The sequence below is a fragment of the Rattus norvegicus genome, chromosome 4 (assembly GCF_021556685.1).
Source record: "Rattus norvegicus strain SHRSP/BbbUtx chromosome 4, alternate assembly SHRSP_T2T, whole genome shotgun sequence".
Lineage (NCBI taxonomy): Eukaryota > Metazoa > Chordata > Mammalia > Rodentia > Muridae > Rattus > Rattus norvegicus.
Genome location: NC_141537.1, coordinates 70,297,501 through 70,320,327, shown reverse-complemented (window position 1 = coordinate 70,320,327; position 22,827 = coordinate 70,297,501). Strand labels below are relative to the sequence as shown.

General features: G+C 38.9%; 1 protein-coding gene across 5 annotated transcripts in view; it reads right to left on the bottom strand.

Moving 5' to 3' along the window:
• The window catches only part of Mgam (maltase-glucoamylase), a 154,100-nt gene that overhangs the window by 37,250 nt on the left and 94,023 nt on the right, over nt 1-22,827 (bottom strand). For all 5 annotated transcript variants that reach the window (NM_001427451.1, XM_087655469.1, XM_087655470.1 and 2 more), the window contains 19 exon segments: nt 534-682; nt 1,086-1,202; nt 1,294-1,328; nt 1,445-1,578; nt 2,352-2,490; nt 3,571-3,658; nt 5,288-5,422; nt 9,218-9,280; nt 9,562-9,672; nt 9,901-10,029; nt 11,235-11,360; nt 12,552-12,664; nt 13,652-13,748; nt 13,982-14,150; nt 15,562-15,716; nt 17,564-17,764; nt 18,550-18,702; nt 21,160-21,327; nt 21,727-21,776. In NM_001427451.1, the coding sequence (NP_001414380.1) occupies nt 534-682; nt 1,086-1,202; nt 1,294-1,328; nt 1,445-1,578; nt 2,352-2,490; nt 3,571-3,658; nt 5,288-5,422; nt 9,218-9,280; nt 9,562-9,672; nt 9,901-10,029; nt 11,235-11,360; nt 12,552-12,664; nt 13,652-13,748; nt 13,982-14,150; nt 15,562-15,716; nt 17,564-17,764; nt 18,550-18,702; nt 21,160-21,327; nt 21,727-21,776 (2,332 nt within the window).

The following is a 22,827-nucleotide window of genomic DNA, read 5'->3' as shown; positions in this document are numbered from 1 at the left end:
GAAGAATTGCTCACATTAAACCCCATGTCAGAGATGCTTATATATTCTCTGCCTCCTGTTTCTCCGCTTAGCTAATGAGCATTGAATACCCCACAACATCCTATTTGTCCTGCCTTCAGAACGACAGAAATTGTTGAGAAATGTGTTCATGGATGAACTATTTCTTCAATATGCCACACATTTGGTGCAAACATGGTTTTTGATCTTAAATCTTTATTACAATGCTCATGGAGGTAACCTGAACAAATAATGGACTAGAATTATATAATATAATAAAAGTAAGTGAGGTCACATAAAGAAAAAGTGATGCTGTAGAATGTTGGATATTTTCTATTTTTTTTTAAATTCAATAGCTGGCCTTTCATTCAAGACCTGTAGTTAGCAGAACACAGAAGGACTAATAAAGTATGGACTCCACCAGGACATTATGTACAAAAAAAGAGTCACAACTTCAGAGTGGAAGAGTTGTTTTTTCAACTCACACCAAAGAGGTTAAACATGGCCTAGTAACAGAAATCCATCACAACACTTACTCATGGAGAAGAGGCCGCACGACTGTGCTGCCCTCTGTGTGGGCCTTGTACATCAAGGTGTAGAGATATGGCAACAGGGTGTATCTGGTCTCCAGCACACTTCTGGAAATATCCTCAAAGGTTTTATTCCAGGATACTGGGTCTTGTCTCTACAGGAAAAGAAAACGAGTGTTCAGAGTACAGTGGTTGTTTTTCAAGGGATGTAGGGTCACTGAAAGCTTACCCCCAAATATTTCTACACAACTGACTCAAAATAGTTGCACATGAGACCTCATGAATATTGTTAGTAGTTGAAAAACAGCCACAGCTTTCTCAGGAAAATTACTCCAAAAGTTATTCTTTATGGGACATAAAGAAAATGTTGACAAAAATAAAAAAATATCATTAAATAATACTGAAGAATATGCTTCTTAGGAATGAAGGCTTAATGGCTTTGAAGATGTCCCCAAGGAACACAGACAGACAGCGGAAACTGTAGTTTACATCTATATCTATATCTATATCTATATCTATATCTATATCTATATATCCATAAGAAAACTGACTTCATACCCTGGTTCCGATGGTATTGTGGTTCCTGGAGAAGGGGTAAAAGGCGCCCAGCTGCATCCAGCGAACACACATCTCATATTCGGCATCTTGAAAGAACCCACAGATGTCTGACCCAGTCTGAAACAACATGAAACAAAGTGAGCTCTTGGTGCTTTCTAGGAGACACTGTCATCTTCCTAGGGAGGAGGAGCATGTAAAGGACACTTACATAGGATATGCCAAAGAGGCTGAAATCCATCATGCCTGCAATGAGAGATGTACCAGGGTCAGGACAGGCCATTCTCTGCCTCCTCTACCCATTCACCAAGGATCCTAAACCCATCCCAGTCTGCAGAATCCCCTGTGCACAGCCTACACACCAATGATGGATTTCCCCAGCTGGTCCCAGGCAGCTGTGTTGTCTCCCAGCCAGTGTCCTCCCCAGCGTCCAGAAGAGGGGAATGAGGAGCGGGTGATGACAATCCCTCTCTCTCCTGTCACCTCCTGCACTGCTCTGGTTGGGGAAACAGGAGAAAAATTGATGGCAAGACAGGGAGAAAATGACCATAGAACTTCCTCTCCAGAGTCCCTGCACTTAGAATATCTTGAAAAATCTTTCCTGTGTGACTACAAGGAATATAGAAATATGACCTATTAGAGAAGGACCAGCTGCCTGATATAGATAATAATGGCAGTAAGGCCTCTTTAAGTAGTTTTTCAAACTATCTCACCATGTTACAAAGTCATTGGCTTGCCCCCAAGTCCTAAGCAGTTACAGAATCTAGCTGGTTATTTCCCCATACTTGACTACTGACATTTGAGGAAGACTAGAGTAAATCATATCAAGATTTACCTTAAGATAGTTATTTTTCTTTTGGTTTACATTGTGTGTATGCTAGCTAATTGAGCAAAAGGCCCACTGACTATCCAACATGAGTGGCCAAAGACAAACAAGCACCTAAAGAGACAAAGGCTCTCTTTCAATATAAAGAAGCCAAGTTTCTAGTACTCAGTTACCCATTTTTCTTTTTAACCAGTGATACCACAGTACTGACTACACTGCACAATGACTTATAGTGTACCTGTGGGTATGCTCAAGAGAATTATTGACTTTTGCACAGGGATGGCTCCACAACTACAAAGATATTGCTAAACATATAAGAATTGCTACATAGTTATTATAATTACACTGTACTTACCCTTAGAATGGGAAACAAATGGAAAAGTAGAGACACTACAACCCCCATCAAAGAAGTAGGACCAACAGGAGAAAGCACAGTCACTCACTCGTAGGTGGGTCTGGTCTGGGACCACCCATACAGGCTGTGTACATCATAGTGCCGCACCCGGGAGCCATCTGGAAGGATGTGCTCGCTCTCCATGCACAGGGTCTTGCTGCTCAGGCCCCTGTCCCTGGCTTCCAAATCTAAGGGAAGATTAAAGACAGTGAAAGACAGTTATTATTCTTCTTATTCCTGACCTCTTATTAGTGAATTGATCTGTAGAACTTAAGATAAATTTGATTTCCATCTGGGCCCCCTCCCCTGACTATGACCAACTCAAAACAGTGCTCTGAGCTGAGATGCGAGAAGGATGCATGTGCTCTCAATTGCTGGCTTTTCTGAGAAGGTAAAGGAGGCGTAAAAACACTGTTTTCATTCATTGACAACAGAGTAGTAGGCTTTGGCCACAACTGCAAATACAAACCATTTACTATTGTTAACACGCTACAATGCAGCTTGTAATACTATCTACCTCTTCATATATATATATATATTCTACTATAGAAAACATATTTAGGAAAATTGCGTAAGCTTTGACATATCTTATACTTCAAAGAAACTAAAACTTGAGGAACTGCCATAAACTCAAATAAAACCAGAGGGTCCATTGGCTCCATGATAAAAGGAAGGATTTTTTAAAACCATCGGTTACTAAGAAAATGTAGGTAGACATATTATCGAGGTTGATAACTAAGACACCTTACAGTGAAAAGAAGCCTTTGAAGGCATTACTAATGTTAAGAGCCATCTGGAAAATTTTCAGAAATTTGCCCAATGTCTCCTGGGTCTTGCCACACAGAATTAGGTAAAGTGCTTACTCTACTTAATTTCAGACCCATTAATTCACAGTACCTATGAGAATGTACCCTTGGTGTCAGGTAACTCTTGCTGGCCAGAGTAACCTTTGTATTGGGCTTATGCACAAAGAACAGAGAAGGTCAATTTTATATGCAATAAGAGCAAAGTAGCATGTCGTTATGTAGAAGTGAATGTGCATGTATATATTTTGACAAGACCATCACACATTTCCTAAAATGTGCAAGCCTAAGAAGGAAAGTTTGATTGTGAGGATGTTAGTTTTCTGCCTTCCAAGATTCCTTGACTTCTTAGTAAAGTACAACTGATCTTCATCTCCTGTTTCTCCTCAATATTGTTTGTGGTGACAGGCAATATATACTCCAGAGAATACCCTCCAAAAGAAAGAGGAGGAGCAAGGTCCTTACATGGCATGTAGGGAGGACGGTTCAGAGTAGTGTCACTGCAGCCGGAAGGAACTGCCCCATTCACAAAGCTGGAAGGTTCATTCATATCCTACAAATATCAGAAAAATTGTTTCTATTTAAATACAATCACAGCATCTAAACTCAGAGTCAATAGAGTACTAAATATCCAATAATCTCTGGACATCTGCATAGGGAAAACCATCAAATGCTGGGGAATCTAGCTATACAAAAGAGTAATCTCTGAAGGACAAGTTCCCCCTGGGGCATCAAATTTCCAAGGATTTTATTTGAAGTCTTAGAATAGGAGCATCAGGTAAAAGACCAGCTGCAGAGAGGATCAAGACAGTTCCACGCCTGATTAAAGGGAGTGCAGTGTGACATATCCAAAGACGTGGATGAATATTATTCTGTTAATATATTAAGAAACACACAGAAAGTTGGATGAAGTGGTCTCTCAGTGCTTAAAAGCACCCATTGCTTTTGTTGGGTTCCCTGTAATAACACAATGGTTCACAAGCTTCTGCAGCATCAGTTCATGTTTCAGATCTGACACCTTCATGAGCACTAAGCATACAAACACGTGTGTGTGTGTGTGTGTGTGTGTGTGTGTGTGTGTGTGTATTAAAACAGTATATATGTGGTATACATGCATATATAGGCAAATTATTCATAGAAATGAAATTAATAAATCTTTAAAAAATCCTTTAAGAAAACTAAAAAAGAAAGAATGGAAACAGGTGGCCCCAGGAGGAAGGAGGTTGGGAAGACCCTCCAGAATGTACCAGAGACATGAGAAGTGACTCTCAGGACTCAAATGGGAGGACCTTAGATTAAATGCCCTACAGTGGGGAGAGGGAACTTGTTGAGCCCACCTACAGCAGAAAGGCAGGGCATCAAATAAGGGATGGGGTTGTTACCCCACAGTCAAAACTCTAACCCATAATAACTCTTCCTATCTGAAAGAAATACAGGGATGGAAATGAAGAAGAGCCCAAAGAAATGAAAGTACAGTGACAGGCCAAAGTGGGATCTACCTCAAGTGGAGGACCCACGAGCTAACACCATTACTGAGGCTATGGTACACTCACAAAAAGGGACCTATCATGACTGCTGTCCAAAAGACCCAACAAAAAGTTGAAAGAGTCAGATGCAGATATGTGCACCTAACCAATGAACACAAGCTGCCAACCCCTCACTGAATTAGGGAAAACCTGGAGGAAGTTGAGGAAGAGGGCAACCCTGTAGGAGGACCAGGAGTCTCAATTAACCTGGACCCCCAAGACCTCTCAGACACTGGATCACCAACCAGGCAGCATACACCAGCTGAAATGAAGCCCCCAACACATATACAGCAGTGGGTATACCCCGGGTCTGGGTTCAATCAGAGAAGATGCACCTAACCCTCAAGAGACTGGAGGCCCCAGGAAGTTTAGAGGTCTGGTGGGGTGGGGGAATAGGGACATTCTTATGGAGACAGCGGTGGGGGACAGAGAGGAGGTATAGGATGTGGAGCAGTTGAAGGGTAGACTAGAAGGGGAATAAAATCTGGAGTGTAAAAATAAATAAAAAATTATAAAAAAGAAAATTATAAAAGATTTTTTAAAATCTTTAAAAAATAAACATACAACCACAACATACTTCATCCAAATAAACACACACACACACACACACACACACACACACACACACACACATAAACACACACACAAACACTTACAATCCACAGGCCATCAAACTTCAAGCTTTTTGCCGGTTCCTGTGTGTTCCTGTAGAGTTCTTCAATCTCCTTCTTCCACCAGAGGGCAGTTGAATTCCGGAAAAAGTCTGGGAAGGCCACATAAGCTCGATATTGCTGCAAAATAAAAATGCCTGATTATTTGTCATGAATGATTACATTAGGCAGCAAAATACACTTAATGTGAACCTGGCTCGTGTAGTCTCATACCACATGGTGGTAGATAATGATAGTATGAGTCAAGTCTGATATTTGGAGCAGCATTCTCTTAGAAAACCATGTGGAATCCCAGATAATAAAGCATAAAATACCATTTACCAAGACTCTGAGAAATAGCCAGTGAATTTCCCCTTCTGTCTCTACAGGAATGGAGGTGATCAACACCCTGTACTCACTATACATCCTCTATCCTGGTTGCCCATCATTTCTTAAGGACTGATAAGGTAGAAGTCCTGTGAGGCCTTAGCTAAACGTTAGGTGTCAGGTGACAGGTATCAGGTTAGTATCAGGAAACCTTCCCACAGGGAAAGAAGTTGAACAAAGGTTGTATGTTGTGACTTTGCACCAACTAGTATGGCTCTCTGCCATGATTTCCAACTCAGATGAAACCTTTGGTTATATGTAACATATAGTGGTAGGACTTTAAACCTTCTGTTTTAGTTTCGCTTTCCCTTCCCTTAAATTATAAAAACAGTGTCTACATCTTATATGAAAAGTGGGTTCAATGCATTTTGAACTCCTTAACTGCATTTTACAGGCTTTAAGGAGCAAAGATCTTCTCTTACGTTTTCAAGTTAATCTTCACATTCTCTACTGTGTTTAACAGAGAAAATAATACATAAATATCATTCACACTGTGCCTGCTTGTGACTTTATGCCCCTCAGCAAGAGAAATCAGCCAGAAATTTATATGCTTCCCCTGCTATTTATTGTCAGACATTTCAGTTGGTATGCCTCAACAAACAGCCTTCTTAATGTCCTTCATAGAACTATGAGCATCAAGGAGCAAAAGAATGGCATGGGAGAGAAAGCAGGAAGACTTGGCTGAGGCACTACGTGGTGCTTACACAAACCAGCAAGCAGTCTATTAGGGAAAAGCCTGTACGCCCAGAGTAAGCCCAAGAGAAGATGTGGAAGAATAGATCAGAAATGGTTCAGCACGCATTGCCTTGCTGCTTCACAGGACAGGCACAATGAATCATAAAGCTATATATATATATATATATATATATATATATATATATATATATATATATATATAGGAGCTGTAGAATTTCTTTTAGTATAAAAATGGAAGTAGAAATTTTGAACCCCTTAACAAGGAGAACCTTGCCCCAGAAACAGAGATCCAGCTTACATTAAGCCAGAAAAAAGGGTAGATGCGGAATCAGGGCATACAGGCATTACCAGCTACATCTGAGAATTGAATTTTCAATAGGATGTATCTAAAATTAAAACAACCCTTTCGTACTGTATTAAATCATTTTTGCACTTCATACAGCAGACAGGAACCTGCACACGCACCTTTTTAACTAGCTCAGCACACAGCAACATGCTACTTTGTTTATTCTGAGTTAACTTTCAACCTATTGGACACATGCAAGGCTCAGTGGCCTTGGGAGTATGTAAACCCTGCCACACAGAGAGAAAGCAAGGAGGAATTCAAGGGAAGCTGACTAGCTGATCTGTTGATCAGAGGCGTAAGATTTGGAATTTCTGACTGCCTTTGTTTCTATTCCCTAATGAAATGCTTGCTGCAGGCGAGAAAATAAGATGGATTCTGTGAAGATTAATTTTCTGCATTTCTGCATTTCTGCATCACCTGCCTTCTGAATAAAGTGCGGCTGATAAATGCAGAGTTCCTGAGTCTGCCCTAAAAGGCAATATTTTCTCCAGCTTTGCAGTCTCACTTCTAGCCTGAAGGAGGAGGAGGTCAAATCTCCTAAATGGCAAGAGGGAGGACAGTTGAAACCACTGAAGCCAGAAGAAGATGCTCATTCAGGAAATCATGAAAGATAGGAAATACATGGCCCCTTTAAAAGGACCTGGCATGTTTAGGTGTTTGTGTGGACTGCCTGGACCACCAAATGCAAGTTATGCTCTTTAACAACTGATGGAAAGGTTAAGAAGCTGTGTGCTCTGCTTAAATCCTCACAAAATAATGAATGATAAAATGAAGCTAGATGATACGTGGACATAGATTAGATAAATCAATAGATGATAGATATCAATAGATAGATAGATAGATAGATAGATAGATAGATAGATAGATAATAGGTAGATAGATAGAGAGATGGATAGATAGATAGATAGATAGATTAACAGATAGACAGATAATACGTACACAATAACAAAAAGAAACCAACCTTGACCTGAATCTGACTCATTTTGAGCAGTGAAACTGCTCAAATCAGTTTCTATTTGTTCTACTTTATGTACTACCAGAAAATAAAGATACATATTTCAACACCTAAGAGGCATGGGCATAAGAATGGGTATTGTGGTTTGCTTGCAGGGGCCCAGAAATCAGTGCTAGTGATCTGGGCATCGCTGTCCTATGCTGTTTACTATTCTTAGCAGCTCTGCCAGGCCTGAGCACTTTTCCCTCGGCTGTGGCATTCTATGGATTATTGTTCTTCTCTACTAGAAGTACCTGTTCTAAAAACCAAATTCCTCTACATAAGGCATGAATATTGGCCATGATTTCTACATGAGTTCAATTTTAATAAGTACACTTTCTCCTCTATCCCTGACCACTGGTTAGAATATGACATTGTAAAAAAAAATTCTCCCAAAGGCTCTTGGTAATGGTCCTCTGAGTGTCTAATGCTGAATTTCATAGTGGCTATATTTGTGACTAGTTCAATAAATATATTTATCTAATTAACTCTTGCAGGTGATAGTTTCTAAACACCATAGGTTCCACCATTCTTTGGCCACACAGAGAGCAGCTGCTTCACCTCGTCAACCTGAGACAGGTGTCCAAATAATAAGGCCATCTCTCTGACTTCCCAGCTGCACTAGGAAAGATGCACAGGAGTCACGTGTCTTGATGTAATCCCTGTCTACAGTGTCATCTCCTCTGGAGAGGAGAACAAGGAGTCCAGACATGTCACTGACTCTCCACAGAACCCTTTTCCTACTCTTAGAACACTGAGCACAGACATCATAAGCACAATTCACAGCATAGAAATGAACTGTGTTCCTGCATTGGGTAAATGGAGCTAAATGCTTCTAAACCACAAACACTTGCTGATAATTGTGAAAATTTGCAGTTCAAGAAACATGTAACACATAGAATCATCACAAAGAAAAACATCTATTCCCAGTAGAGGGCAATGTATAACATGAGGCAATCATCACATGGTAAAAGCCATGATGAGGGATACAAAAACACATGAATCACATGGGATTTACAATCATGAAGCTATAAGAGGCTGTCTACGGTCATAAGGCATGCAGTAAAATAGTCAAATGCTAAACAGAAAGGGCACATCCTATCTAAAAGGGATATCTAAAGAAATAAAACACCTTAATTTAGAGAAAAACGTCATTCTTAGAGGTATCATCCAATACAAAGTCTATGAGCTTCTGGATTCTGACAAATTTGTATTTGAAATCACAATTGTACTATGATACATAACCCAAGTATTTTGAGTCTTAAATCTAAATAACAATACTATTTCACAGCAGGAAGTGAGACAAGAATTAGAAACAGAGGGGGGCGGGAAAAAAAAGAATTAGAAACAGAGTGTGTAGGTAAGATCATCAGAAAACAAATGTCAGGAAGAATGACACATGTTCTCAGTGTATTTTCAAGCAATATCCACTACCATGTATGGGAATTTCTAGTGTTCTTGCTGCCTCTTTCAAAAAATCCTGATTGATTCAATATCCACAAGGGCCCTTTACCTCCACTTGACTGTCCCAGTCCAGAGAGGAGTTCACAACAATATTAGGGTAATCAGGCCAGACCTGTGGGAAGAAAAACGATCAACAGAAATATCCCAAGGATTTCTCATACACGTAATTTCTTGGGAAACTAGAAGCTAGCCCTTTGGTTATGAAAGACGGATCTAAGCAAAAGTAGAGTCTATAAATCCCTTAACTGTTAACAATAATCAACAAATAGTGATTTGAAAATGAATAACAGAAACTCAGAGAGCAAAAGGAAACAGTAAAAAACATACTTATAAACATACTAACAGGGTTTCTAGTCCAGGATGAGAATTTCTGGGTCAACACCTGGCTCATACCTTTCCCCAGACAATGTCTCCATTATTGGGATATCTGATGAAGACGTCATTCTCCACTCCCCTGGTGAAGGCAGGATAGGGCTCTGTCTCATTGCCAGAAATGGCTGGGTCCTGCAGTCAGAGCATAAAGCAGGTGAGAATACTTAAGTAAGAACTAAAAAGGAATAGGAAAAAGAAGTAAAACTTTTGAGAGTCTCAGCTTTCTGTAAACCCAACAAATACACTCTTCCTATGCCATATCTCTACTAACAATGTGGGCAGGCATAGAGTATAAGGTGATCCTTGCATAACCCCATCTACTGTCCCATTCACAGCTCAAACATTCACACAAGAACTAACCAGAATGAGGATGACCCGCATCCCATTGTCCTTCATGCGATTGATCAGGTCTGGAAACCCAGAGAACTTAGGGTTGAGCTTGAAGTCCAGCTGCCTCTCCATGTAGTCAATGTCTGAGTACTGCACATCCTGGGATGACACAAGGAAGAGAGGCTGATGGTGGAGACAGTCCAGGCTCCAGCAATCAGCACTGCTTGTGTCTGGATATTTCAATCTATGCCATATAATAGCTTTGCATCTTGGGATATTTGCTGATTTTTCAAAATTACACACAAAAACAGAGAAAATTCATTTCAATATCAAGAAAAATGGAAGCTAAGTATCAATGCCTATCTTCTCTCTGTTATAAAAAGCAAATACAACCACTGTAAGAAAATGTTCTTTGACTTTTCTCTGCAGGTGTGTGCTGAAATTGGTGATATTTGTTAATAGAAAATAATGTCAAATATTCAACCCTAAGTTGATATGAATCATAAGTATACTCTAAAAGAATCTAAACAAAACACTCATCATTGTAGAGGGTCCATTGTTGGAGATAATCAAATGCAGAACTCTGCTTGATATGTTCTATTACAACAAGGGGACCCTTTAATACAGTTCTTCCTGTTGTGGTGACTTCCAAACATAAAATTATTTTCATTGTTACTTCACAACTGTAATTTTGCTACTGTTGGAAATCATAGTGTAAATATCTGTGTTGGCTAATAGTACTAGGTGACCCCCATGAAAAGGTCCTTAAACCCCAAAAAGAGGTAACAACCTAATTGTTTGAGAACCACTGTATTATGGGAAGTATGTTGTACTAATGCAATATTGAACAATAAATGAAAAGAAGCACAAAGAGTCACAAGATGATTTCTGATTATTGGACCTCTGGTTTTGGAGTGAACATGTTTGATTCTGTATGTGATTCCATTGCAAATTCAATACATCAATCCACCATGGAGCAAACAAGCTCAGAGCTCAGGGAGCAATGTGTTGCCGGGCTAAACCCAAGAGAGCAAACATTGTATAGAATGAGTTCACTGAGTTTGGATTAGTGTTCTTAGTTAAACAAAATTAGAATGGGATCAGTGTTTTATTATCATGTCAGTAATGACATTATAGTTAAATATTTAGAAGTCATTCCTTAAAAAACAAGCTGAGGAAAGCCTGATACAGGAGACAACACCCATGAGCCAATCTTAACTTCTCATTGTTAGTCTGAGCCACCAGTGCTATGAGGATAATGGTATCCTCTGAATCACTGTGGAAGATCTAGGCTCAGTGTGATATGACATGAGAAAGCATAGTGTGTCACTTAAATCATACAAAGCCCTGACAGATGCACGTACATAGGGGATCTGCTTAGCCACCATCTCATCATACAAGTTGGCGATCTCAGCATCATTCTCATATCCATAGCGACACAGCTGGAATCCCAGGGACCAGTAAGGTACCATCACAGGCCGACCAATCAACTAGAAAACAGACAGAACAATAGAACTTTAAAGGAGAAGCCGGATGAAAGTAGACTATGAAGTCAGAATATTTTACCCAAATTTAGACAACAAATTCAAATCCAGAGAGAACGTATTGGGGTGGGAGGCAGATCAGACCTCCCTGGACATACTACAGAAAACTTCTCAGAGGACACTTTTCAGAAATTCTGAAAAACCTGGGTTTATTCATATTGATTATGTATGTTATGTATTTAATTATAATAATATATAATTTAGACATTAAAAACACAACACAGAGGAAAATAGCTAACTTAGAATAAAGTCTCTACGTCTTGCTGATTGTGTGAACTTGGACAGGTATGTGACATTTCTGTGCTTGTTCTTTTACCTGTAAATAGAGCCCATAATAGGATCTATCTCACATTTTGACTAAGTAACAGTATGCATGACACACTTCCATGTGCATTAAAAATAGATACAGTAGATATTTCATACATGGTTGTTAATTGTAACTAACAATATTATTATTCCCCATGGCCATGATGCATCCCACCATCACCAATGTAATCATCATCTCTCTCATCACACTATAACCATCATGACAATGTCATAACTTTGCTGTCATAATTCCCATTTTTATCACAGACATAATCATCATCACCAACACCATTACTACCCAAACTATCATAACATCTAGCACTGCCATCACTAACATGAACCCAATTGTTACACTCTACCCAATGTCCACTCTACTACAACAATTTTCATTAGTTCATGTCCTACTTACATTCCAATCATTATCACCATAACAATCACAATCCTCATAATCATCTTCACCAATAATATTACAACTACCTTCAATAACACCATCCCTGTGACAGCATTAACCTTACCACCACCATAGCTCTACCATAGCTCTATCATAGCTCCATCACACTACCGTAGCTCCATACTATCCCCACAACTAGTTACCACAAATATTCTGCTACTCTGCAATAAGTGGATAAAGCATAATTTTAATATTTACAGGAATATAAATATTATATTCCTGATCTCTCTTATTACATATTATATCTTCCTCTGAGAAAGAACAATAAATTCAGGCACCATATCATACATTATATGGCAATCCTGTTTAGCAGAGTTGGAACATATTATGAGTGTATACATACACACACAAACCTATTTCATAAGTAAGTTTCTTCCTACCTCTGTATACTGCTGAGTAACAATCTCTGGAGTTGGGCCCAAGAACACATAGAAGTCTAGAATGCCCCCTGTGGTTCGGTATGTCAGGGCAGGCATAGGCTGGAAGGTTACATCTGAAAACACAAGATGATGACATCATGATGAAATCCTGTATATTGAGAGCATTGACCCCGGAATCCCTACCTTCTCTGTCTCTTCTATCATGACATATGGAAAACACATATTCTGAAGTAGGTTGATACAGTACTAAAGACGTAAAATGAAAGCTTTCACTAGCTAAATTGCATTGAGGTTTGGTCTTTTGCTATGTACTGTAATGCTAAATATTGGCCCCCAAGGTCTGGTCCTCCCTAAGGATAAGAAGGTCCTCACATGTACCAGTGATGCTATGTAATCTTGCTCCTTAGTTTAAAACTATTGGTTGAATAAAGATACCACAGTCTATAGCTGAGCAGAAGAGGGGTAGGCATTGTTTCAGTTCCCAGGCTCAGGGTCTGAGGCAGAGACCACCAAAGGAGAGGGAGAAGGGGAAGAGAAGAGAGGATACCATGGGGTAAGGGGATCATGAGAATTGGCCAGGAGGGCTGGCCAGGAATAAAAGTTGCCCAGGGTTATAGCTGGTAAGTCATATCTCAGGGTTATTGGGAGGGAAGTAGACAAAATAACCATAGAGGGTTGATGGTTGCTCAGCTCTAGTGTTGACTAAAGAATTATAAATATAAGTTTATATTTATATAGGATATATGTAAATATATTACTATAAATATATTAAATATAATATATTCAGAATTATAATATAAAAGTTTTGTGTCTTTTCTTTGGGAACTGAAGTATCTAAATTGAAGTAGAAACCCCTGATTAATATTAAATATTTACTACAACATCATTGTAAATTAAAAGTTCAGCAAATTACATACAAATTAAATATATATATATAATCACTTCTCAGCCTTTTGGCTAAGATCAAGTGTAAAGGGTCAATAAGAAGGAAAACTTATACCACAAAGACTAATTTGGTTTTTAGACAGTAAAGTCAGATAAATTCTAAAGAAACTGAACAATGATTGGCACACAATAAGAGGACACGGGTGTCATCTTACCCATGGCATTGCTGTTCAACAGGAGGATTCCATGGGCATTGCCGTCCTCCTCCAGCCCCATGTAGTAAGGGTGGACACCATAGGAATTCTTCTTGTACTGAGAGTTATAATGTGTAAAAAAGGTATTAGGAGACTGAGTACATGAGAAAGAAACCCAAGAAAACATTGATTTCTAAGTCGAGTCAGTTTCTTCTGTTAAGAACAAAGGAAGAAAAATATGTCCATTTGCCTAAAAGTAGAAGCATCATCAATAGACTTCCATAAAGAAGCACAAGACACACAGAGTGGATGGAGGGGACAAAACACGGACCACAAACACTCTTTGCTTACCCCTGGAGGTTCATCCCTGGAAAACATGCCCCATGTATGCCAATTCATGTCTATCTTGAAGGTTGTGTGCTCAGTTTCCCCAAATCCATAGATGTATGTGGAGGGCAGGCGGGTGGAGATGCGGATGAACATGTCATTGAAGGTGAAGCCAAGGAGCTGAGAGTCCCAGCTGCAAGGAAAATGAACATGTGTGAATAAATTAAATAAATAAATAAATAAATAAATAAATAAATAAATAAATAAATAAATAAATATCAGCCTCCTATTGGTTTGCAACAACTGGCTTTGTGAGGACCACAGAGTTCTTTATTTTCACCCACCAGTATTATTGTCCCTTCCAAGTAAAACATGCAAGTCTAATAGATTAAAATAACCACAACCATGCCTACTCACGATCCCAGTCACCCCTACTTTTTCTTCTACACTGTATCATTACTTCCCTTTAGTGTTGTCCCCAGAAGCAAACCCACTTGCTTTATCACCTCCTACATGAAACTCACCATGCTGTTATTCCCTAATGGTTCACTTTCCACATGTATCCACTCCTGGCATATGAACACCTCACACCATCTCACAGTCTTCTCTCATGCTGCTCACTTCTCATGAGAGACTCCCATGGAGATTCCAGAGTTGTTCCTGTTCTAAGGCGACCTAGTACCCAGGCTTTATCGCCCCTTTCATTCTCTCAATGACCTCAATGAGATCTCTCTATGATAATTGAAAAATTACCTCCACCTCACAACTTATACCATTCTATCACAAATTTTCCAGGAACTCTCTGTGGGACTTCTCCTAAACTAGGCTTTATTCCACACTTTGCCTCTTCCTCAGACAAACTGAGATCACAGCATCTGAATCAGCACATAATGTGATTTCCCTTATTTTTCCAGCAAACCAGGTTGTCACTGTATCAAATTCCTCTTCATGGAATAATTTAAAATTTAGAAGAAATAGCACATGTCTAGAAACACAAAACTCAGAACAGCATCTAATGCATAAAAGGAATTAGGCAAATACTTGCTCAATGAATACCCACATACCTATAACTATGTCAGCATTTATTCTTAGAATATCAAAGATTTCCTGTAAAAGCAGAAAGCATTTCTTTATGTGTGGTGGTTAGAATGAAATATCCCCTATCATAGTTTCAGGTATTGCAAATACTTGGTCCCCAGTAAGTCACTATTTGTGGACTACTGGGAGGTGTGGCCTTACTGGAGGAAGTATGTTAGTGGATAAAGGCTTTGGGAGTTCCAGACTTGGATCATTCCCTGTTTGCTTTCTCTTTCCTGTTTGCAGTTCAAGATGTGAACACTCAACTCTCCTGCTGCCTTCCTTCTTCAATTCACCATCCCAGAGTCTAACTCTCTGAAGCTATGAAGTCAAACTCCTTTATAGGTTCTCTTGGTCATGGGTTTGTTTGTCTGTTTATTTTATCACAGCTATGAAAAGTAACTGATACATCATGGGTTTGAACATAGGAAGTACGATGCTTTGAGTCAGATATCTTCAAGGACAATTGACCTGGTGAGGAATAATTAGAAGTACAGTAACAGAGAATCAGCCCAGGAACTACTTACATTACAGTGCCTGTACTCTTTCGGCGAATTTGAATCCCAAATGGATTCTCCTTGATGAGGACATCATACAGACGGCCGTCAACAGTACTGGATGGAGTCCTAGGGATGTTCAAAGGGACTGGGACTTCATACCGACTGTGGTTGGGATCATAGATCTAGGACAGAGGAAACCATTTTATGTAAAGACAAATATGATGTTTTCCTAGCATGCTTACAGTGATGATAATTTAAATATTGAAACATATAATTCAAAATATCATGCAAAGATTTTGAATTCCTACACCTCACAAATACTAGAGGATTTAAACACCCAGTATTCTAAGTATACTGAATTGATCACTGCATTAACATAAATGTGTCAAAGAATGACATTCACAGTGTAAATATTCACAGTTTTCTGGCATTTCAAAACAACACTTGCATAAGCATAGTAATCTAGAGGTGAATAACTCAACATGATTGTAGCATGTTTGCCAGTAACTGGATTCTGTATATTTTGTCTTTTGAAACATCATGATCCAGGGCTTAATCAACCAACCAGAAGACACTGTCCAATTTAATAACTTGATTTTAATTAAGTCTCATTATTATGGACTCTAGAACATCTCACCCACTTCAACATGCTAAAATTGGTATGGGATTTATAAACACGTGTTATATATTTTGTCTGTAAGTGTACAAATACATGGACATGTAAATTATGGATTTAAAACAAATTAATGTTTCAGGATTAAAAATCATGCTGAAATTTTAATAAAGCTGAGTAATTAAGGGCAAAATTTCAATTGTTGATCTAATAGTAAATAGTATGGATAGGAATTGAATATGAATATTTATTGATATAAAAAGCACAGGAACCATTGTAATTAAGAAAGAAGAACTCAGCATACATGAAGGGTGTGAGCTATTATAACACCTGTGAAAGGACTTAGTGATAACAGGGAAGGAAAAGCTTGGAGGACACTAAGGTGGTTTCATGGAAGAAATACAGGATAGATCTTAAAAGCTTTGTCATTTAAACCAAGCACAAAAAAGTAGAGCAAAGAGTTCTGGTAAAGAAACAAAGGCTCAGAGTGTTGAGGTGGGCTCAGAAAGACATCAGCATGGTGGAGAGAACTACTGTAAAGCTAAATGGTTGGGGGAGAGAGTTGAGGCTGCACACCCATCAACTTCACTCTGATGAGGTCACACACATAAAAAAATCACAGAAGAAGACATAGAGCTCAAGTCCAGATAAAACTCAGATTCTGAGGACTCCTCTAGGTGAGGGCTCTCTGCCTTGATAACTGGCTTATACTCTCTCAGCACTATATGATGACTCGCTGTGTACCAGCCTATGTGGGTTTCCAATACCACAATGGGGGGAGACAAATCCCTATGTATATGAAGCTCAGAATTTAATAAAGAAATTACCAACAGGATAGCTACTCAATCCCTACTCCCTTGTTTTAATTAAACCATAAAAGGAAAAGTAATCACTTTCATGAATATTTCAAAGACGTCTCAATTGTATTATTGAAGATCACACTCCTCCTCTTATACTGTCAGTCAAAAATCTGCTCAGCTTTCTTATTTAAGTTAACATCACTACCATCCACACACATGCAATTTAGCAAAATAATATTGATTCCTTGGGAAACTCCCTCTTCTAGTCCATAGGAAGAAGCAAGATGGTGTCAAGTTCACACACACATCCACTCTTCCCCATCTCCTCTCTTATTCAAAACAAACTGAGCCATAACTCTTCTATTTTCCTACTAGCCTCATCTACTTCCTCCCGATGTGTTCACTCACAACAGTTTTCCTTAGGTACAGTGATTTTTCTCAGTTTGAAATTAGGAGAGGTCCCTCTATTGCATCAGATATCTAATTGATCTCATTACTTGAATAATGCTCTAAAGTATTTTGATATAAAAATAAAACTTTTGTCAAATTTTGGAAGCACAAAGTAGCAAAGAGTACAGGAACTGGAGAGGCCCTGTCCACGCCTGATAGCGCATACCTTAAACTGCAGCATTTGGTCCTTGTGGTAGGTCACTTTCAGTTGCAGTTGATTCACGGGTGTAGAGGGGAAGGCATTGCTATAAGGTGAAGCCTTCAAGGAGATGTCGGCTGTGGCCCCATGGGAGTCATATTGAACATTGCTAACTGAGTACAGCTCATTAGCAAAGTAGCAATGAGGGACCCCAGGGATGTTGGAAACCTGGAAAGAAAGTCAGTATCCTATATTAGCAGGGACATGGACTTATCAAACAGAGTTAAAAGAGACAAGTTATCTGAAGAGAAAATCATAGGTACATTTGTTCAGGTCTGTAACATTTAAGTAAGCATGAATCAAATTCCTGCTCAGCTGAAGAGAGTAGAATAACCCCACCCTTACCCACTCCACTCCTCAACCTAATAACGTTTATATAGAGTCTTTCTACAGATTTTAATAAATCCATGGTTATTAAAGCTGTGATGACAGCCAGAATACAGCAAACACAGAGGCGTATGCCAGCAGCAAACCACTGAACTGAGAATAGGACCCCCGTTGAAGGAATCAGAGAAAGAACTGGAAGAGCTTGAAGGGGCTCGAGACCCCATAGGTACAACAATGCCAAGCAACCAGAGCTTCCAGGGACTAAGCCACTACCTAAAGACTAAACATGGACTGACTCTGGACTCTGACCTCATAGGTACCAATAAATATCCTAGTAAGAGCACCAGTGGAAGGGGAAGCCCTAGGTCCTGCTAAGACTGAACCCCCAGTGAACTAGATTGTTGGGGGGAGGGCGGCAAGGGGGGGAGGATGGGGAGGGGAACGCCCATAAAGAAGGGGAGGGGGGAGGGGGATGTTTGCCCGGAAACCGGGAAAGGGAATAACACTCGAAATGTATATAAGAAATACTCAAGTTAATAAAAAAAATCAAAAAAAGCTGTGATAAAGACATTGTAGATTATATTACAAGGGTGTTCAGTTTACATAAACATCTTCAGCATGATTACCTCCCAGATGCAGCCACGAGCAGTGCAGTTTGCCTCAGAAACACCATGCTCATCTGGATAGCAATCTATCCTTTCCATGTCCTTTGAGTAGATGTCCCACTCAACTGTATATGCTTCTCCCAGCACGAGATGGATATTTGTGATGGTAGCAACCTGAAAGAATGGAAATTCATCCTCAATACAAAAGTCTTACAAGACCTGGGACTTTTTATGGAAATAAAGAATAAGTGTCATTCTTAGTCTTTCCTTATGCCCTGGTTTTAATATTTTAAACAACACACCACAGCATATGAGGGCATAAATGCATATGTGCTTAGGGTATAGTCATTGGCAAAGGAAATTACAACTATTCTATGAAAACCTTCTATATTTCATTGTCAAAAAAGAGAGACTAAGGAAAACCTGTTATGTTCAAACTTTTTCATTCCCTCCATGGACCACTTGACCACCATTTATTTTGTCAGAAATATTTTCTCCTCCTCTTTACAAATTAAGCTATTATTTCTTGTTCATTACCTCACCATATTATGCCCCTCTTTGGTGTGGAGTGCCTAGATTATAGGGCATCTATGTAATGTTGCTTGGGCTATAGTTCTAGTGATCTCTGGAATCTTACCAAAATTACCTCAAATTTTTTTTCTCTTTTTTCGGAGCTGGGGACTGAACCCAGGGCCTTGTGCTTGCTAAGCAAGTGCTCTACCACTGAGCTAAATCCCCAACCCCATCAAATTTTTAATCTCAGATATACCAATTAGTGTAAGAATGGGGAATGAGAAATATCATATATAAACTTTCATTTCCAACATCCTAAGCCTGAAATGGAGACTGATAATTTAAGACTTCTGTGCCCTTTGATACTGTTCTAATAACTCAACTTTTTCAAAACAAATACTCTCTGGAAAACAAGACCATTTCTGAAATACATGTGCTTTTCTCTGTATTTCAGATTTAAAGAAGAGATACTTCGAATTAATGAATGAAAATTTAATGACTGTAACATAAGTCAGGCCAGAAAAGTCAATTTGGGTTCATTTGCTGGTGCCAGAGTTCTTGATAGAAGGCCCTTCCTCTTCAGCTTTATCTCTGTTTTTTCTTCTTTTCTATGCTGATTTTTTTCATTTTTTTCCATAAAATAGGGCATTGTGACCAGATCCATTCAGCCCATTCCAATTCAGAAAGAAATAGACCTTACTTATCATAAACTTCAAGTGCTGAATCACTGACACCAAATTTTGAACTTTGAAACTTTAATTACAAAAGATACTTCCAACTTTTCTGCACCACACTTCCTCTCACATCAACTTCATAAATCCAAGATGTTTTTATAGACATGACTTCATATGCCTGCATTATCTGTGTGCAGTGGCTGCAGGTGCCAGATGTGGCATTGATCTTGTGGAACTTGAGTTACAGATGTTTGGGAGATGGCATTTGGGTGTTGAGAATCAAACCAGGACCTCCAGGAGAGAGGGCAGTGATATTAACTGCTGAACATCGCTCCATATCCTTAAAACTCTGTCTTTCAAGGTGTTGTTCCATTCATGCCTTCTCTAGAAAACTGCCCTCAACTACTCTACTAAGCTATGGACATCAATTCAGATCAAAGCAGATATTTTACCAACTTGGTTTAGACTCCTTCTTAATACGTTCATATATCTTCATTTATGTTAATTATATTTCTGACTCAAACAAAAGAGTTCCTTTGAAGAAGGCTTAAATATCTTATTTTCTGTCATATATAAATCATATTTTTGTATATGTATATTTCCACTGTATTACACTTTGCCATAGACACAAATAAGCACATAATCCTTTATATGTAACTTAATAAAATATATATACTCTTTATGTATTGTCATAATAAAATGTCAAATGTGATCAATATGCACAATGTAATTAAATTTCTTGGTTGACTGGTTAACCCGAGTTTAAAAGATCCTCAAAACATTATTAATCCAGCACTCCAGTTCCATGAGGAGCCTCCGAATAAGTTATCAGAATGGACTAGGGAAATGTTCCTCACAGTACTGAGGAAGTAGAAGAATAGAAGACAAGTCTTACAAAAACAGTGGATCCCTGGAGAATACTACTTTCTAATCACCATCTATGTTAGCACCATCAACAGTTTTTGTATAAAATATTCCTTGCAAATGCATATGATAAGGAACATATGATATGCCTTAATAAATCATAGGAAAGGAACACTAAAAGTTAAATAAAGTCCTGAGAATTCGTATTTATATGCTCTCTCTCTCTCTCTCTCTCTCTCTCTCTCTCTCTCTCTCTCTCTCTCTCTCTCTCTCTCTCTCTCTCTCCCCGCTACACCTTAGAGGAAAAAACAATCAAAGTTTTAGAGTCCTTTCCTTGGATCTTTTCCCCACACCCAGTTAGAGGAAAACCAAACACAAAGCAAGCAGATAAGGATGGGAAAATCTGAAGGCCTGTTGGCTCCAACATCTCTGTTTTTATCTTCCTTCTCCAATGCTCTAACCTCCTCATCTGGCTTCAGATGTGCTCTGGTCCTTCAGCAACCCATGTGATCTTAGCAAGAAGTAACATCATAACCTCATCGAGGCTTGTGGAAAGCCTCCTCACAAAAGGAATTCTTACCTTCAAGTTTGAATTATAATTGACTTGAGGAGACATTTGAAGGAGAACCCCATTCTGTTTCACTTTAACATTAAGGATTTCCTGTGTCCCAAAGATTTTAATTTCCTGGAATTCCAAGTTATTGGGATCCTTGTAGTTTGGACTTGAAATTGTCACATCCAAACGGTTCTGAAACACACCAAGCATAATTATGAACAAATTATGCAAACATAGATTCCCTAGGCCTTCCAACACTCCATGCTAGACCATGCCCTTGAGCTGCTCTGAAGTTCTCTCAATTTCCCTGCTGCTGCATGTGGATGGGGAGGCAAACTTATTTTCATATTCCAATGGAGAGAGTAGGGGGACTCTCGGACCTTTTAGAGAATCGTCCTTTACAGTAATAGCAGCTTTGCTTCCTTATCACTGTTGCCTCTTATTGATGACAAAGCTGGTATAATAACTATGAATTAAGTCATAAACAGCAATATTTACCCTTGGTAAAAAGTGACAATTAAATGAGAAATACAGATCATACATAGTCATATTCACACGTATCCCACGGATTCTTCCCAGTGTGCTACTCACTTGGGTAACAGAAAATTCACTGAAAAGGTAAATGTTTTTGGCCACAGTGTCTGAAAGAACAAAGAGATGTCAAATTGTCTTGATGACCTCAGAAGACAAGTTTCATCTTATTTTCCTTAAAACTGATTCCTCAATATTCTCCCGACTGACAAGCACTTTGACAGACCTATGCATGACACTTCTTTCCTCTTCATCCACAGACATATTGGATGCTTCTCGATCTTTGCTAGATGATACCCCAGTAGTATGAAAAGCCAAGTATTTATGACACACTGTTTTCTTTCTTTTTGGTGGTATACACCTAAATATGGGGATTCTGTGATACGTAGAAGTTGTATTTTCACCATGTGAAGTGTCTGCACTACACTCCACAATAGGTATATAAATTTATTTAATGATCCGTTGCCTTTGTTTTTGTTGTCATATTTAAAATCCAAATAGCATGACTATTGTGAAAGAAACTTTACCTTGTATTCCCTCGTAAGAGTTTAGAAGACATATATATATATGAAACTGGACATGAACAATTGAAATCATAGGACTCACTGATGGTGGCTGAGAAGCACGTACAGAAATGTTCAAGATCCTTAGTCATCAGGGAAATGCAAATCTAAACAACTCTGATCATTTATATTGTACACATATTATATATCAGAATGGCAAAGATTAAAAAAATCTCACATGATAGCACATATTGGAGAGGATGTGGAGCAATGGGAACACTCCTCCATGACTGGTGGGAGTGCAAACTTTACAACCACATTGGAAATTAAGTTGGTAATCTCTCAGAAAAATTGGAAATAGTTCTATCCCAAGACCCAGCTATATCACTCCTGAGCATATACCCAAAAAACACCTCACTATACCACAAGGAGACTTCCTCAACTATGTTCACAGCAGCTTTATTCATAATAGTCAGAAACTGGAAAGAACCTAGATCTTCCTCAGATGAAAAATAGATAAAGAAAATGTGGGGTATACTTAAACAATAGAACACTGTTCAGCTACTAAAAACAATGTAATCATGAAATTTACAGGCAAATGTATGGAACAAGAAAAATACTATCTTGAATGAGGTAACACAGACACAGAAAGGCACGC